This window comes from Panthera onca, chromosome B3 (genome assembly GCF_046562875.1).
Source record: "Panthera onca isolate mPanOnc1 chromosome B3, mPanOnc1 haplotype 2, whole genome shotgun sequence".
Taxonomy (NCBI): Eukaryota; Metazoa; Chordata; class Mammalia; order Carnivora; family Felidae; genus Panthera; species Panthera onca.
Window position 1 is genome coordinate 34,891,519 of NC_138344.1, and position 18,183 is coordinate 34,909,701.

Below are 18,183 nucleotides of genomic sequence, written 5' to 3' on the forward strand. Positions count from 1 at the left end.
AGAACGTGAACAATAAAGAGCAGAAACTCTGAGGGAAGTGAATCGCATAACTCGGTGTATTAAAAATAAATAACAAAGGCTTGACCTTCCTGTTGACATTAGCTGGAGACTGGAGTTTTCTGTTGTCTAGGCTGTGACATAAAGTGATACGACATAGGCTCTATATGTTTCTATATAAACATCAGGCACTTAGACTATATGATATGAATGCCTTTAGTTAAACTTGTAGTCAAGCAGTCACAGAATTCCTTGAACTAGTGGGAAAGGGTCCCACCATACATTTCCATAAACGTTGTTGCCACGAAGTTTCACAGCAGACCTCCTTTGTTTTTCCTGATTCAGTTCAAATTTTAACTCTTGGTGAGAAAAACACCCAAACAATAACAGTCTCTGCATCCCATGCTATTATAATGTACCATATGTTTTCCTGTTTGGTGAAAAACTCAACTTTACAGTATGATGTTATTTGTTTCATGTCAAAATATTTAGTGGCTTGTCTAGTAGACGTTTAGTTTTTTTTTGATAAATGGAATATTTTAAGATTAAATAACAGCTGTTCATTTGAGTCTAGATATTTAACTGTAAAGTAAAACCCTCCCAGATGACTGAGTTTCTGTGTTTTAACAGTACAATTGTCCCACTGAGCATGTAGACCTTCAGGGAAGAACCGCGCTTCATGACGCAGGTGAGCGAAGGTTGCGCTTGGACAGAAGCAATTATTTGTTGAAACGGCTAGGCGTTTAAATTAATTTCAAAGTTTTAACGTATACGTTTGTATAATTCGCGGAGAAACAACATTACGAAGTTTTTGTTTATGCAGATGTGAAATTTATTTGATTGTACAGCTTAAAAAGATTCAGCCAACGTTTCCAGGCTAGTTTGCTAGATATCCAAAGTCCAAAGATAAATAAACCATGATCTGCTGTCAAGGAGCTCCAGGCACCGTGTGTGTGTGTGTGTGTGTGTGTGTGTGTGTGTGTGTGTGTGTGTGTGACAAGAGGAGCAGGGGAACTGGTAGGAGAAATGGGAAGATGACTTTTCCTTTTCTTAAAAACTACTTTTACCTAATTAGCATGTCTGAGCATCATTTTTCTCATCTGCAAAATGAAGTTAATACTACCAGTAAGTGGTTTTAATTAAATCATAAATAGTGCCTGGCATGTAGTAATTTCTTAATTAATGGTGGTGATATCTGTTGGTTTAGGTCTCAGTGCTGATTTTCATGTTTCTGTAATGTGCTGTTTTTTTTAAAAAGATTTGTACTAGTAATTTCACAGAGTTTATTATGCATACTTACGGATCTCAGTTTATCTGCATTATTCTTTAGGTGTCTTCAAGGCAAAGGTTAAGTACGAAAGTATTTTTGGAATGTTCAACAGTCTGACCTCTGGCCTGACTCTTAAGTCTGACATTCCTACATTTTGTTGGAAGGCCAAAGGAAAGAAAAATAGCTACCTTCTCTCTTCATGTTTATGGAATATCTGCAGTAGAGGAAAGTGGTCTGAATGAAAAATGCAATAAACTGCAAATTTCCTTCAAACTTTGGTATCTTTTAGTTTTTTAAATAGTTTTTTAAACGTTTATTTATTTTGGGAGACAGAGTGTGAGCGGGGGAGGGGAAGGGAGAGAGGGAGACACAGAATCCGAAGCAGGCTCTGGGCTCCGAGCCTGTCAGTACGGAGCCCTACGTGGGGCCAGAACCCACGAAGCGTGGGATTATGACCTGGGCCCAAGTCAGACGTTCAACCGACTGAGCCACCCAGGTGCCCCTTTTTTTTAGTTTTTAAAAACATTTTATGTGCTTTAGGATAGTTTAATTTTTTTACGCAATGATTTTTTTTTCTTTTATTTTTGTATAAGATGGTGGTACTTGCAAAGCATTTTCACATACGTTGTCAGTTGAGCCTCAATGATGCCTATGTGGTTTTTGGTCTTGAGGAGAAATGTCTTATCCATTGTTCTCTACAGGCCCTAGCTCCGCCTTCTGGGAGGTTCTTCCTTGTCCATTATTCTCTAGGGTCACAGATAAATTGCACGGCAGAGAACATGTCCTCTGTAGAGGCAGCTTAAGGGCTAGAACAATCATGAGTGTTAGCAGACTGGGCTTCTGGGACCTTGCGTAGTACGGTTCCTATAAAGCCTTGGTGGACTTTCTGGTTTATTCATCACCAGCTGCTTCCATACATCTGTCTTCGAAGTTGTTTTCTGGACATAAAGTTCTTAAGCCTCCTTTATTTCTTGTCCTTATTTGTAGGCTCACGATTCCCTGCCTCATTTAATGGCTGCCACCTTAAAGCCATCTGAAATCATACTCTTGAATGGGATTATAGTATCCTTAAGATGTTGTTTATTCCAAGACTAGATTTTTTTTTCTTTTCTCCTTATTGGGAAGTCCTTGAGAAAATCTGTGACCAACAATAGTTTGTATCTTGCTGTTTGATATAAACAGTTGGCTTCCCCACATCTCTGAGGTCCCAGCTATCTAGATGCTCTCTATTCCCTTTTATCTCTGTTCATAAACCGGCTGAGTCTTGCTTGACCTCATCTCTTTCTTGTAAATACCTCACCAAAAGTAGTAAGCAGCTGCCAACACGCACCAAAATTTTGGCTCTTTTCTATTGCTTCACTTAGAAGGGCTCCATAGACACATGGTACCCCTTCTGTAGTCACCTGGAAAGGCTCCCTAGCCACATGATATGCTTCTATCATGGATGATAGCTCTTTCAAATGTTTTGCCACAGCATGAGAAAAATCACAAGACCTCTAGCCTGAAATATGTTTATTCGCCACCTAGTGTCCAGCCACTAAGCCAGTGCCATGTCGTTTAGGTATTTGTTGTAATAGCACCTAACTCCTGATAGCAGTTTTTGTCTTAGTTAGGGCTAAGACTAGGCTGCTGTGACAAAGGCACCATAACATAACAGTGGCTTAAAAAAACCGACAACCTAGCAATTGCTTTCTCTCGTGTCATAGTCCTGGTGTTCAGATTGGCTTGTGCCTCTGTACCATATGGTCATTCAGGGACCCAGATGTCTTCCACTTTGCAGTTCTGCTGTTGCCTAGGGTGTTGTCCTCATCTATAAGGCTGAAGCTGATAGCAGGCACTTGTGTTTTCCTGCTAACAGGAAGGGGAAAGATCACGGAGGAATGTACAAACCACACTTTTAAGCCCTAGAGCCAGAAAGTAGCACACGTCACTCCTGTCACATTCCGCCGGTGAGATCTAATGCACGTGGTCATGCCCGCATGCAAAGAACTCTGGGAACTGTGGTCTCCAGGTGAGCTCCCATGCTCCCAGCACGACTTTATCACCATGGAAGAAAGGGTGACCACAGTTTGATGAACAGCTGCCACTCTCCACCATAGCACCTTTAGTACTGACTTTCCTGGTTCACCATATTGTAATTCTGGACTTTGCTATGCTTTTTACACTTTTTCATTCTTACTTTTAATTGGGCCTGAATGGTTGTTAATTTTATAATTCCTGAATTAATGTATTCAGCTTCAATTTATCTCTTTTTTTTTAAGACTGAGTTTGTATTTTATATAAAAGGCTTGCTGGATTAAAGACAGCAGAAATGAAATTTACTTGATTTTCTTATATTTGGTTTTATTCTGTTTAACACACACACATACACACACACACAAGAATGCTGACTTTGTACTTTTTGTGGGTAATAGTCTAGTCTTGACTCCTAATAAATACTCATGGGGAGTATTTGTTAATAATAATATAAAAACTTTTAATAAAAACTCATGGGGAGTTGAAACACAATCCTATTTTTATGAAGTTAACAATAATTTTTTTTCTAATACAAATAATGAACTCCAGTGTTGGTCAGAGGAGAAGCAGTGTGTGGTTTTTGTAATAGAATTTTTAGGAAAGTGACTCTGCTTTGCATCATTAAAGGCAGACATTGCAGTCTCTGCTTTTAAAAGGAAATATGAATTATGAGTCAAACCGTATTTACTGTGACTCTTCTGTAAACAACTGAATATGATTCACTGAAAAAATAATTGAGCTCACCCTTCAAGGATTAAGCCACATTTAAGAATACATTCTAAGTAGAAAATTTATTTTTATTTCCCATGTTTACCTGTAGGGTAGCAGCATATTGTCTTCTGCAAGGGTGACAATATTCCTTAGTCCCAATACATTATACAACATTTATGAAATGATCTTGTCTAATCCATTTTCAGAGAGAAAATGGGTACTTGTACTAAACTGAGAGCAGCTGACGTGAAGCTCGGTAGTTTAGAAATGGAAGAACTTACGCCTTTTATGGACGTAGCAAAGCACCATGTGTCTTACCACCAGATGTTCACCATTTATCATTTTCCTCTGTTCCTCAAAGCCATGGCCGACTGTCCCTCTAGCATTCAGCTGCTTTGTGACCACGGGGCCTCAGTGAATGCCAAAGATGTAGTAAGTCAGTTATATTCTCATTTCAATCCAAGTATTCTGCCTTTTATGCTTTGGGAGATTTGTTGTCCTGATGCTGTTTTATTTTTCTTGTTGCTTAGGATGGGCGGACACCACTGGTTCTGGCCACTCAGATGTGTAGGCCAACAATTTGTCAAATGCTGATAGATAAAGGGGCGGATATTAATTCCAGAGACAAACAAAACAGGTAACCCTTTTATCACAGCTCTGCAGACTCCAGCTGGATTTGCAGCGACTCTGAAACTCTGCCGCTGTGCCTTGGCCTTTCCACTCCCCCTTAGATCTCCCCTTCCTTGGAATTAGCACCCACTTCTTTTTTTTTCCCCCTTTTTTCCCCAGAGTCTAATGAAGGAAGGAGAGGGAAATAGGGGAAGATGACAGGGTAAATGTGGAATACAAGCAGTGATTGGAGCCTGTGTTCAGGTCAGAAAACTGAAGAAGAGGAATCATGTCCCACTTACTGATTTTATTTTTACTTTATTTTTTTTAAGAATTTTTATTTATTTATTATTTATTTATTTATTTTGAGAGAGAGAGAGAGAGAGAGAGCGAGAGCAGGGGTGGGGTAGAGAGAGAGGGAGAGAAAGAGAATCCCAAGCAGGCTCTGCACTGTCAGCACGGAGCCTGATGAGGGGCTCGATACCACAAACTGCAAGATCATGACCTGAGCCGAAATCAAGAGTCATTTGCTTAACTGACTGAGCCACCAAGCACCGCCCCTATTTTAAAGTCTTCTTAAGTTTCTCAAGTTCTATATATGAGTGAAAACAGATCTTTCTCTGACTTGTTTCACTTAGCATCATACCCTCCGGTTCCATCCACGTTGCTGCAAATGGCAGGACTTCATTCTTTCTCATTGCCAAGTAGTATTCCACTGTATATATAAACCACATCTTCTGTATCCATCTGTCGGTGGATGGACATTTAGGCTCTTTCCATAATTTGACTATTGTTGAAAGCGCTGCTGTAAACATTGGGGTACATGTGCCCCTATGCGTCAGCACTCCTGTATCCTTTGGATAAATTCCCAGTAGTGCTATTGCTGGGTTGTAGGGTAGTTCTGTTTTTAATTTTTTGAGGAACCACCACACTGTTTTCCAGAGGGGCTGCTGTTAGCCAACTTGACAATAAATTAGGTTTAAAATAAATAAACAAACAAACATTAAAACAAAGTAATGGGGGCGCCTGGGTGGCGTAGTCGGTTAAGCGTCCGACTTCAGCCAGGTCACGATCTCGCGGTCTGTGAGTTCGAGCCCCGCATCAGGCTCTGGGCTGATGGCTCGGAGCCTGGAGCCTGTTTCCGATTCTGTGTCTCCCTCTCTCTCTGCCCCTCCCCCGTTCATGCTCTGTCTCTCTCTGTCCCAAAAATAAAAAATAAAAAACGTTGAAAAAAAAAAAAATTTAAAAAAAAACAAAGTAATGATGCACCATCAAAAAAAAAAAAAATAAAGGATTAATATGTAAGACCAAACCAAAAAAAAAAAAAAAGTTTTAAAACAATTTTCAATGAGAAATGTGCTCAAATAAGATATGGGGGAGAGGAATAAAAAATTACATCTACAGTCTGCTTCTTCGTTAGTGAATCTTTTGAGAGCAAAGGTTCTTGGGTGTCCTGGAGCTTGCCGTTTTTCTCTATAGACTTCCCCAACGTGCTCCCTCTCCTTACCCCGCCTGGGCATAGTGCTGTCTCCTTCTCTGAAACCGAGTTCCTTTCTGTACCCTGAGGTTCCCTGCATTTATTTTTGCTTCTGTGTCCAATGTCATTTCTGTCTGTAATTCTGTCTGTAATTCCCTTTCTGTCTGTAATTCTCCATTTCCCCTCCTGTAGGTCTAGTGTGTGGTGGCACTGCATTAATTCTCATGTTCATGGTCACGCTTCTGACAACGAAGTATCTGAAATGCATCCCATCCCCTAGTTGAAGCATTACAATAATTTATAACAGATTTTTGGCGTTTTGTAAATGATGACTGGTAAAATTTTTGCTTTCGTTTGACTTAGTTTTATTCCTCTAAACATGTATCCTGTTTTTTGTATTTCATTAGAGGCAGATAAGTATAATAAAATAGTCTTTAGATGTCAGATTTTATAGTTCTACTTGTTTGTATTGTTCAGACCTCTCAAAGGAGGAAATTCTTAAGCAATTAAATCATTAATGTGATTATTAAGGAAGTGGCTTTTTTGCATTACTTTGTTTTTGCAGATACTATAATCTGGTTCTAAGTATGACTAAGAACACTTGGTTTAAAAATAAAGTTTAGGATCAGAGAGGGATGATCTGGTTGATCCATGTTATTATTATTTTTTAATCTTATATTTTCCCAAGCACTTGAATGTCTCTGTCTCTCTCTCTCTCTCTCTCTCTCTCTCTCTCTCTCACACACACACACACACACACACACACACACACACACACACACAGAGTAAGGTAGGGCAATGTGTATTAAATAGGCTAGGTAGCAGATGGCTTTAAAAATAAATTAAAATCTTAGTTTCTGATACTCTGTATTTCTTTATTTTCCTGTCTTATCTATAACATTTTTTTTCCCTAATTAAAAAAAAAAAAACTTTGTTGGTGCCTGGTGGATATAAAATTGTATTCCAGCAACTACTGGGGAGTGAGAAGAGAAACAGAGTATACATAGAATAAGGCAAGAGTCCCATTTCCTTACAAAATCCAACGTTCAAAGTCAAAGACAGTGTTAGACATAGGATAAGTCACTCCATTTCGTTATGTTTTAGTTTCCTCAGCAGTAAAACTAGGAATGGGACAAAATAATTTCCAGCGTCCTTCCACATCTCCATGATGATTCAGTTGTGTAATTACATTATTACTATTTGCAAAGGGTTTCGGTGCTAATGATCCTATTACGGTGGTCCATGATAATGGGGATAGTTGAGGAAGGTTTATAGAGGAGGCAGGTTTTGAAATTAAGTGTGAGGATGCGAAGGTCCCCGGTTAGGAGAAGGCAAGCTCTTCCAAGGAGAGAAATCAGGACGGGAATCTGATTCTTGTTTTGGAGTAGAAGGGACGCTGTGAAGAGGTTTGCATGATACAAGGTTCAGTTCATGAAGGGACTCGCATAGCGTGGGTTTATAGCTGTGGGTTTTGAATGGATGGGTGACAGTATCCGTTTTGGAAGATTTTGCGGTGAGTTCGGCAGCGGCAGCAACAAGTGTATGTATGGTGATGTGAGGTTTTCAGTTCTGCAAACTAAGACACACAGCAAATGTTTTTGTAAATGTGATGAAGTTAAAATAGAAGCTAAATTTATGAAATAAAATCGGTATGTATAACAAGTATGACTTTTTAAAGTAATACCTATTCTTTTTTTTTTTTTTAAGTTCCTTTATTTTTTTGAAAGGCGGTGGGTGGGGAGGGGGAGTGGGAGAGAGAGAGATTGAGAGAGAGAGAGAGAGAGAGAGAATCTTAAGAGAGAGAGAGAGAGAGAGAATCCCGAGCAGGCTCTGCACTGTCATTGCAGAGCCTGATGCGGGACTCAAACTCATGAACCGTGGGATATAACCTGAGCCGAAACCAAGAGTCGGACGCTTAACCGACTGAACCACCCAAGCGCCCCTAATAAGTAATACTTATTCTTTAAGAAGGGAGCCCCTGGAAGGTTTCTGAAATATCTTCTTGGATCTCTCTCAAGGTCTTTTGTGCCTCTTGTCTTCTCTTTTAGAACTGCTCTCATGCTAGGTTGTGAGTATGGTTGTAAAGATGCTGTGGAAGTCTTAATCAAAAATGGTGCTGATGTAAGCTTGCTGGATGCCCTGGGCCATGACAGCTCTTACTATGCAAGAATTGGTGACAACCTGGACATCCTAAGTTTACTGAAGACCGCATCGGAAAATACCAACAAAGGTAGGTAGCAAAGTAACGAGAAATGTCTAGCTTAATAAAGAGCAGCCTTGAAAGATTTAGATGGTGGAGCCATGGTTTGTAAGAAGCAAAACCTTGCTTCATGATGCACGTCATTGGTCTGTCTCCCTCTGTTCCGCAGCTTTGCGTATTTGATTTTAGCAGTCACGTGTTTGGAGCAGTGTGTTTGGGGCATATATTGGCCAGTTGATTGAGTAAACCCCGTACTGTGGAGTAAGTTCAATGAGGAGAAAGAGCCAAATCAAGTGCGTTTTACTAGTATATACGTATTTTTTTTGATGAGGAGGGCTGTAGCGCTTTCTTTAAAAAGTTTTAAAGAAAGAATCCTTGTTTAAGCATGTATATAAAATATTCAACCAATATTTATCAGATACCTGTACCAAGTATTTCTCTATCTTTATGAAAGAGAAATTGGGAAATACAGAAAAGCACAACAAATAGAATTAGTTACTCATCCTACCATTGAAGACTCCTTATTACTATTTTGAGGAATAGCCTTTCAGTCTTTTGCCCATGCGTAAAATTAAGCTCACTTACAGTGAGCTGCAGGTTGTTTTTTGTGTAATAAATGTTGAAGAGTTTGCCCTCCTAGATAAACATTTTGTCTATATTGTGGTTTTTATTAATGCATAAAATTCCACATATGTTCTTTAATATTTATTTTTTTTTTGAGAGAGACAGACAGAGCATGAGTGAGGAAGGGGCAAAGAGAGAGAGGGAGACACAGAATCCAAAGCAGGCTCCAGGCTCTGAGCTGTCAGCACAGAGCCCGACGCAGGGCTTGAACTCATGAACCATGAGATCATGACCTGAGCCGAAGTCGGATGCCTAACTGACTGAGCCACCCAGGTGCCCCTAAAATTCCATATATTTAAGTTTAATTTAATTAAGCAATTTTCTGTATGTGTCATTTAAGTTTATAGTTTTTAGTAATATGTGTAACAATTCAGTGACTGTCATTATGCATAAATGTTTTAGCATATTTTTATAAGTCTTAGGATCAGTTCCTAGAAATTGAATCATGGGTCTCAGGATATACACATTTCTCTAAGCTTTTGATATATATTGACAAATTACCTTCCAATTTAAAATTGTTTAAAATTTCGTATTTTGCAATTGCCTCCACTTCCTAGCATTGAATATTATCTACCTGGACATAGTCATAGCAAAAAAAAAAAAAAAAAAAAAAAAATGCAGGTAAAAAATAGGTCCCTGTCACTTTACCTGTGAAGTAGCAAGCTTTAGAGGAAACTTTAAAACTGATTTCTTTAATGACTCAGTTGTGTGTTAGGGAATCCATAGTCTGTAATCTATCCAAGTTAACCTGCCATTTTACTATTCCTTTCTCCTCTCTCTCTCTTTAAATCTTCAGGAAGAGAACTTTGGAAGAAAGGACCATCTTTACAACAGGTAGGTCTTCATTTTATTTTTTTAAAAATTATATATATTGTTCAATTTCAGTAACGTGTTTACAGGTTAGTGATTATACATAACTGTTTTGAGTTTAAGTGCATGCTATTCTCTCTCCTCAGTTAATCATGCCCCTGTAGAACCCAGATATTTAGATCCTGAGGCTTTGATACAATCACTCCGCTTGAGACAGTGAATCTCAATTACAGTGATACAGTCATACAGTGAATATATCCAGTGGGAAATAAATCACCTCCTGATTGCCAGCCTTGAGCCTCCAGCCCTTTCAAATATGAGATATTGTACCTTGTGGAGATTCTTAAATGATGAGTTTTAGCCTGGTAGAGCATTAACAGTTTCCTCTACTCTCCCTTAATAAGAGAGCGAAATGTTTACTGTTTCGGGAAATTCTTCTAATGCAGTAAGAAATGAAAACTAATTATATATTGTGATTTCAATACCATTGTTACTATTCTGCTTTTTTGTGCTTTTTGTTTTCGCCTTATCGGTATTTAACGAGGACTTTGAAATACAATGCATGAGATAATTCATACTTTGTACTAACTTGTTATCAAAACACTGTGTCACCCTGGTTTTGTGTCCCCGTCTCAGTAGATGTCTTCCTGTTTTCCCCTGATCTCTTTAGGTTAGAGTAAGGGGGCTGGCGTATTGCGCGGTCACCGACTTGCTCAAAGCTAGCGTAGGCAGCTGTCCTTTTCTGTTGGCTGTTCCCTTCCAGGCTTTCAGCTTTTCTCTAGTGAGAGGAGCCTGAGCACTTGCGCACCCCGGAGAGAGGCCTCAGGTACCCTCTGAGAAGTCCTGATCATCATTCTCTCTGAACATCGTTTCTCTTCCTCTCACCAGAATCCGAAAGCTACATTAACGCATGTTCTCCTTTTCCACCCATCAGAATTAAGTCATACTTCATGCATGGGTCACGCCTGCCGTCACTTTACCTTTCCATCTGGAGCAGCCATTTCACCCTTCTCTTCCATTCCTCACGCAACCTAAGTGGGAGTGGAGTGAAAAAACAAACTGTACCCTGTTATGTCTGTATCAGCCATCTTACATGGGATCAGACCAAAGTGATTTCTGAATTACAGAGATAGTTAAGATAAAGAATTGTCAAATATTAATGTGGGAATGGTATTCTGTTTAGTGCTCTAGGAGTTATCTAAGTGAATGCATGGAGTTAATATTCTGCTAGGAACAGTAAAACTCACTTATTCCCGTTATTTATTGAATACATTTAAAAATATCTGCTGTCAACAGGATTTGTTCCTGAACTAAGGGACAGCTAATCCCTGTTATCAAGAAGACCACAGTATAGTTGTCAAAATAAGACTTCTTCGGTTGTTTGCTTAACAGACATCTGTGAGGCACCTACTATATGCCAATCACTGTCCTAAGTGCCATGGAATCGTAGTGCTGTGCGAAGTCCCTGCCTCGCGTTGCTCCCCTCCTAGGGAGAGAAATGAAAACCAAGCAAATACTAGTAGTTAGCATCCTGGCATACACTTTGAAGGAAAGTGGAACGGGATTAGGGGATGAAGAAGGAGAGGGCAGGAAGCTATTTTAGATGGCGTGGCCAGCAAAGGCCTCTCTCAGGAAGTGACATTTGAGCAGAGGTCTGAAGGAAGCGAGAAGGGAGCCACAAGGGCTCTGTAGGAGAAGCCTCATGGGCAGAGGGAAGGGCAGGTGCCAGCCCCCTGATACAGGAACATGTTGAACATGTCCACGGGGCAGTAGAAGGTCAGAGTGGAGGAGCGATAATGCCCTTGACCGAGGAGGAGAAGAGGCGGGCGAGGTAAGCAGATGTCAGATGATGAAGGACCCTCTGAAGGGAAGGCGGGGGTGAAGGTAGAATGAGGAAGCAGGTCAGATCTCAAATGAGGAACAGTCCTTTGCTGGAAGGAATGAGGCTAGAAATGTAGTTTGGACCAAATCGTGGGTATGAAATATCTGTCTAATGGGACCTTGCCCCTCTCATTAGAATGGTAGTTAAAACACCTGGTGAAACAAAACTTGACAAATAATACAAAATATAAAAAAAAACCTTGGAGAATTAAAGTATTAGTTGTTTTTTTTTTTTTAAAGCTCTCAAAAAGGAAGACCATAGCTTTCTAAACTATTATGTAGATTAAAAGGTCAGTTGGGGCCAAAAAAAAGGTTTTACGCTGTCTTATTAATGTTTTTATGAAAGCACATCTGTAGGCTGGAATAAGGTTTCAAAGCGGTAAGTGTACAAAACGACATGTCCTGAACCAAGTCATTTTAGAGATCTTCTGTATAGCTCTGGTCAGAGGATTGTCTCTCTCTTTCTTCCCACACCCTTTGTTTTGTAGTTTATCAGTGCTTAGAAAAGTAAATAATTTCCGTATTTCATTTTAACATTAATGTAAGTCCCCCTCCTTCTTCATTTTCAATACTAGATTTTTTCCTTTGGGAATAGTTGATGGTGCCTTCTAACGCAATGTTAGTTTTGGGTCTAGCGTGAATCCTACCTTTTAAATCTTGGTGACTTTAGTTAAAATAAACCCTTCACAATTCAGATTTTAAATTTTGTTATGTCTTCGTATTTCAAAATACATCATACTTGATTTATTTAAAACTTAAAGAGTTGCCGTCCATTTGGAGTTTTAAGTGGAAACACTGCCACCTTGTGTCTTGTACAGCAAAATTTAGCGTTGGATAAGCTTCAGAGCGCTGATTGGAGATCATTGCCTACTGAGGAAAATGTCCTTCTCTGTATTTTCCTACTTGCTAACCTGTGTTTTCTTATGTTTCACCAAAGCGAAATTTGCCATACATGCTAGATGAAGTAAATATGAAGTCAGGTCAGAGGGAGCATCCAAACATTCAGGTAAAAAGAAAAAAGTGGTGTCTTCCTTTGCAGAGAATGGCAGTGTTGTTTGTAGTGGGGTCGGGTGAGGAGAAGGAACAAGAAACGAGAGAAAATGAGTGGGAGAAAGGAGGGCACCCTGTTATGTTTTGTGATTCTGTTTTCTTGCCATATCTTCTCAAAGAATTGACGTTTGAAACAAATGGTTGGGTTGTATTATCTTACAGAAAGTATCGTTTTCGTATGTATTAGGAGCAAATAATTTAACAACTTTATGTAACTTTTTGTTGATTTAAATTTATCTGTTTTGGGCCATAAATTCTAAATTTGTGTTTATTTTAAAAAATGAATACAAGTTTAAATATTGTGGTTAAAAATGATGGTTATTAATGTAAATAAATATTTACTTTTGTCTAATGCAAGTATTTTTTATTTTGATCAAAAAAATCATTTGTTAAGCACACAATATTTTATGTTCATCAAAGTGTTCAAAAAATAATTATTATGTGGATTAATGTCGGAGGAAGATTCCATAGTTAAATGGCTTATTTTACGACTGAAACACCGTTAAAGTATACATTGTATAGCTGTTTTCCATATGATAAAACAAAAGCATTTTATTTGGGCTTTTTTAGTTTACTGTGTGGTATTAACAAAGTGAACTATAGCCCTAAATTGGAGCCTTAAACATGTCATCAGAGCACTGAAATAATAATTAGTTTAGCAAAAGCAGTAGAACGCTCTCATGAACTTGAGAGATGTGTTAAACAGAAGTTAAAGTGGCATATTCTTCTATTTTCTATTTCCAGGTGATTCTTTTATTTTGTACTTACTAGAATCATGGTGGTTTGCTGTGTTGTATATGCTTGTATTAACTAGACGGCATAGGACCGTCGTCTGTAGGCATACCTCGGAGAGACTGCAGTTCATTTCCAGATCATCGCAATAAAGTGAATATTGCAGCAAAGCAAATATTGCAATAAAGCGAGTCAAATGAACTTTTTAGTTTCCCAGTATATATAAAAGTTATTTTTGCATTTTACTGTAGCCTGTTAAGTGTGACGCAGTGTTGTATCTAAAAAAACCCCCAATGTATATGTCATAATTTAAAAATACTTTATTGCTGGGGCACCCGGCTGGCTTGGTCAGTTAAGTGTCTGGCTCTTGATTTCAGCTCAGGTCATGATCTCACAGTTTGTGAGCTCGAGCCTCTCATCAGGCTCTGTGCTGACAATGTGGAGCCTGCTTGGGATTCTCTGTCTCCTTTTCTCACTGCCTCTCTGTCTCTCAAAAATAAGTATAAATAAACGTTAAAACAATACTTTATTGCTGAACCTGGCTGGCTCAGTCAGAAGGGCATGCGACTCTTGATCTCGGGGTCATGAGTTTGAGCCCCATGATGGGTGTACAGATTGCTTAAATAAATATATTTTTTTAAAGAAAAAAGAGAAAAAAAATAAAAGTACTTTATTGCTGAAAAATGCTAGACATCATTGGAGTTTTCAGTGAGCTGTCATCTTTTTATTGGTGAGAGTCTTGCCTTGATGTTGACGGCTGCTGACTGATAAGGGTGGTGAGTTGTTGAAGGTGCAAGTGAGTGTGGCAGTTTCTTAAAATAAGATCACAATGAAGTTTGCCACATCGATGAACTCTTCCTTTAGCAAAGGTTTTCTTGGTAGTATGCTGTTTGCTAGCATTTTCCCCACAGTAGAACTCCTTTCAGAATTGAAGCTGATCCAGGACGCCTGGGTGGCTCAGTCATTTAAGCGTCCTACTCTTGATTTCGGCTCAGGTCACAATCTCAAGGTTCATGGGTTCCAGGCCCATGTCTGGCTCCATGCTGACAGCGTGGAGCCTGCTTGAGATTCTCTTTCTGCTCCTCCCCTGCTTTCTCTCTCTCTTTCTCTCTCTCCCTCTCTCTCAAAAATAAAGAGATAAACATTTGAAAAAAATTGGAGCTGATCCTTTCAAACCTGCTTTATCAACTAAGTTTATGTCATATTCTAAGTCCTTTGTTGTCATTTCAATAATCTTTCCAGGATCTTCACCAGAAGTAGATTCCATCTCAAGAAACCACTTTCTTTGCTCATCCATAAAAAGCAACTCCTCAAGTCATCAGTTTTATCATGGAATTCAATCCTGTCTTCGGGCTCTACTTCTAACTCAAATTTTCTTGCTATTTGCTGCACATCTGCAGGTGCTTCCTGCAATGAAGCCTTGAACCCTTCAAAGTCCTCCATGAGGGTTGGAATCCACTTCTTCCAAACTCCTGTTAATGTTGATATGTTCTTAATGGCATCTAGAAAGGTGAATCCTTTCCAAGAAGGTTTTCAATTTCCTTTGCCCAGATCCATCAGAAGAATCTCTGTCTAAGGCAGCCATACAATACATACAAAATGTACTGATTTTTTTTTATTTAAAATTTTTTAAAATTTATTTTTGAGAGAGCAAGAGAAAGCGAGGAAGCAGAGGAGGGGCAGAGAGAGGGAGAGGGACAGAAGATCTGACGTGGTCTCTATGCGGACAACAGAGAGCCCCACATAGGGCTCGAACTCACAAACCGTGAGATCACGACCTTAGCCGAAGGCAGATGCTTAACCGACTGAACCACCCAGGCACCCCCAAAATGTATTTTTTTAGCTAATGAGCCTTGAAAGTTGAAATTACTCCTTGATCCATGAGCTGTAGCATGGATGATATGTTAGCAGCCTTCATAGAATTGAAGAGAGTTGGGGCCTTGCTCTGGATTTGGCTTATGGGAATGTTGTGGATGGTTCTGGTTTGATCTTCTATCCAGACCACTAAAACTTTCTCCATATCAGCAGTCAGTCTGTTTTGCTTTCTTATCATTCATTCGTTCACTGGAGTAGCCCTTTTTCCTTCGAGAACTTTCCTTTGCATTCACAACTTGGCTAACTGGTACAGGAGAGCCAACTTTGGGCCTTTCTCAGCTTCTGACATGCCTTCCTCAAGCATAATCATTTTTAGCTTTTGATTTAAGGTGAGAGACGTGTGATTCTTCCTTTCACTTGAACAGTTAGAGGCTACTGTAGGGTTGTTAATTGGACTAATTTCAGTATTGTTGTGTCTCAGAGACTAGGGAGGCCTGAGGAGAAGGAGAGGGGTAGAGGAAGGATCGGTGGGTAGAGCAGTCAGAACACACACACTATTCGTTGGTTAAGTTTATAATCGGAGATCGGCACAGGTCATGGTGCCCCGAGACAGTTACAGTAGTATCCTCAAGGATCACTGAGCACAGGTCACCATAACAAATACAATTAAAAAGTTTCAAACATCGAGAGAGTTACCAAAATGTGGCACGGAGACAAAGTAAGCAAATGCTGTTAGAAAAATGACACCCATAGACTTGCTCAGTGCGGGGTTGCCACAAACTTCCAATCTGTAAAAAACACGGTGTCTGCAAAGCACAGTAAAGCGAAGCACGATAAAATGAGTATGCCTGTGTATGATTTCTGATCCACAAATTTTAGATCATTTAAATGTCATCGAAACTATTGTGTATTTGGACTTAAAGCCGTTTTATAGATGTATACATCCATACGTGATAGCAAACTACTTTTAAAATTTTCTTCCATAAGAATTGCTCTTTTAAGGCCAGTCTAGCACCTGTTATCTTTACTATTTAAGGATCTGGAGATTGAAAATGAAGATTTGAAAGAGAGGTTGAGAAAAATTCAGCAAGAACAGAGAATATTACTGGATAAAGTCAACGGTTTACAACTACAGCTGAATGAGGTAAAGAATCTACATCATCTAAAAAATTTTTAAAATGTTTTACTACCAGTAATCGTCCTTGACAACAAATCGTTAATGATCGCCTGTCACATTAAGTCACCGTGCTAGATGCTAAAGGAGGTACAACCAGGTCCTTGCCCTTGAGGAAAGTTATATCCTACTGGGATCTTTACAGGAAACTTTCAGTGTCACATGTAAGAACAGAGAAATACTGTTGGTAGATGGTGATAGCAAAGCTCTGAACTCTAGTAGGGGCCCCGGGATTGGAGAGGAAGGAGCAGACAAAAGACGTGAGGAAGAGGAGTAAGTAGGAGTTGATAAGTGATGGGTTCTCAGGAGAATCAGTGCATCTGAGCCTGGTTAGTGGGAAAAACAAATGAAAGCTCAGACCACAGAATTGGTCACCTAGAGACGTGTGCTTCTTGTGTTCCTGTTCCCAATCCTAAAGACACACGCTAGTCTTTTCAAATGATACTCGCCAAGTTCATGCCTTTTAATAACGAAAGTACATTTCTTCTTTTTAAATTTAGGAAGTAATGGTTGCTGATGATCTGGAAAGTGAGGTAGGATGATAGGTTTTACTTTAAAGATATAAAATCTTACGTAAATGGAAAATGGTACTGCTGGAGAGGTTTGAATCTTGAACTGAGTTGGGGATGAGGATTCTGTTTCTGGGTATTGCTTAAAGGGGAAAACAAAACGTACGTGTGACTGTGAAAATACACGTTAAGTACAGTAGCATGGCTTATCATAAACATTTTGTTGTCACTGCCTCTGAATGCCTGATTTTCTGTGAAACTTCTTATGAAAAGACGTAAAGTTCTAAACACTACAAACAAAATGTCTGAAAATAATAAGATCTAAAACAAACAACGGACATTTGAATTTTTCATAGTATTGTTGGTATGTGTTCTATATTAGTATACTTGTAGAAATTTTCAACTCTACTAATAGTTAAAAATACTAAAAAAAATTAAAGTAATTTTAATTCACATTTTCTGAAACCCATTTTTAACCCAGTTGCAAGCACAGAATGATTTTGCTCTGTATTTATTCCTTTCCATTTCAGAAAGAAAAGCTGAAGTCCCTTTTGGCAGCTAAAGAAAAGCAACATGAAGAAAGCCTGAGAACTATCGAGGCTCTGAAAAATAGATTTAAATATTTTGAGGTATAGAAAGCTTAAATAAATTATCTCATATAACACAAAATGGGCAGTGATAAGGAGCTTGGAGTCAGACTTAAATTTGAATGATCACTTTTTTCTTTATTGTGCAACCTCGGGCAATTCATTTAAAGTCTCTGAGCTTGCTACCGCTTTCGCAAAATCGGGGGGATTGTCCCCCTCTCCACAGAGTTGTTGTAAAGGTTAAACGAGACGCCCGAAATTGACCAATGTGTGCCTGGCATTCTCTTCCGTCCCAGTATCTCTTCCCTAGCTTTTCTCTTTGTCCATCTTTACCTTTACAAAACTTCATACTTTTACCTGTAAATCTGCAATGATTATGATAGTGATAATAACAAAGTGTCATAAATGAATAGTGTCTTTCCAGGCTTATCTCAGGAGTCTGTGTATATATGCCTTAAGTAGACCACTTTGGTGAGAGTAGTGTCTTAATAAGTCTTAGATCGTATACTCAACTTTGGTTGGATCAGTTAGCTCTTATGTTTTCCAAAGTCATGGTTTTTTAAAAAAATTTTTTTTGTTGAAATACAGTATACATTATAGAGTACACTTGTGAAAGTGTATATATGTTGAAGAACTTTCATAAGTCAAACACACTGAGATCAAGAAGCAGAACACCTCCAATACCTAAAAGCCTCCTCATTCTTACTTCCTGTCACTACCC

The 18,183-nt window shown here is 39.0% G+C and overlaps 1 protein-coding gene across 3 annotated transcripts in view; it reads left to right on the forward strand.

Moving 5' to 3' along the window:
- The window catches only part of UACA (uveal autoantigen with coiled-coil domains and ankyrin repeats), a 94,739-nt gene that overhangs the window by 58,751 nt on the left and 17,805 nt on the right, over nucleotides 1-18,183 (forward strand). For all 3 annotated transcript variants that reach the window (XM_060618139.3, XM_060618140.3, XM_060618141.3), the window contains exons 5-13: nucleotides 628-685; nucleotides 4,356-4,426; nucleotides 4,525-4,631; nucleotides 8,129-8,310; nucleotides 9,701-9,738; nucleotides 12,533-12,601; nucleotides 16,229-16,336; nucleotides 16,867-16,899; nucleotides 17,406-17,504. In XM_060618139.3, the coding sequence (XP_060474122.1) occupies nucleotides 628-685; nucleotides 4,356-4,426; nucleotides 4,525-4,631; nucleotides 8,129-8,310; nucleotides 9,701-9,738; nucleotides 12,533-12,601; nucleotides 16,229-16,336; nucleotides 16,867-16,899; nucleotides 17,406-17,504 (765 nt within the window). The remainder of the gene's footprint in view (nucleotides 1-627; nucleotides 686-4,355; nucleotides 4,427-4,524; nucleotides 4,632-8,128; nucleotides 8,311-9,700; nucleotides 9,739-12,532; nucleotides 12,602-16,228; nucleotides 16,337-16,866; nucleotides 16,900-17,405; nucleotides 17,505-18,183) is intronic.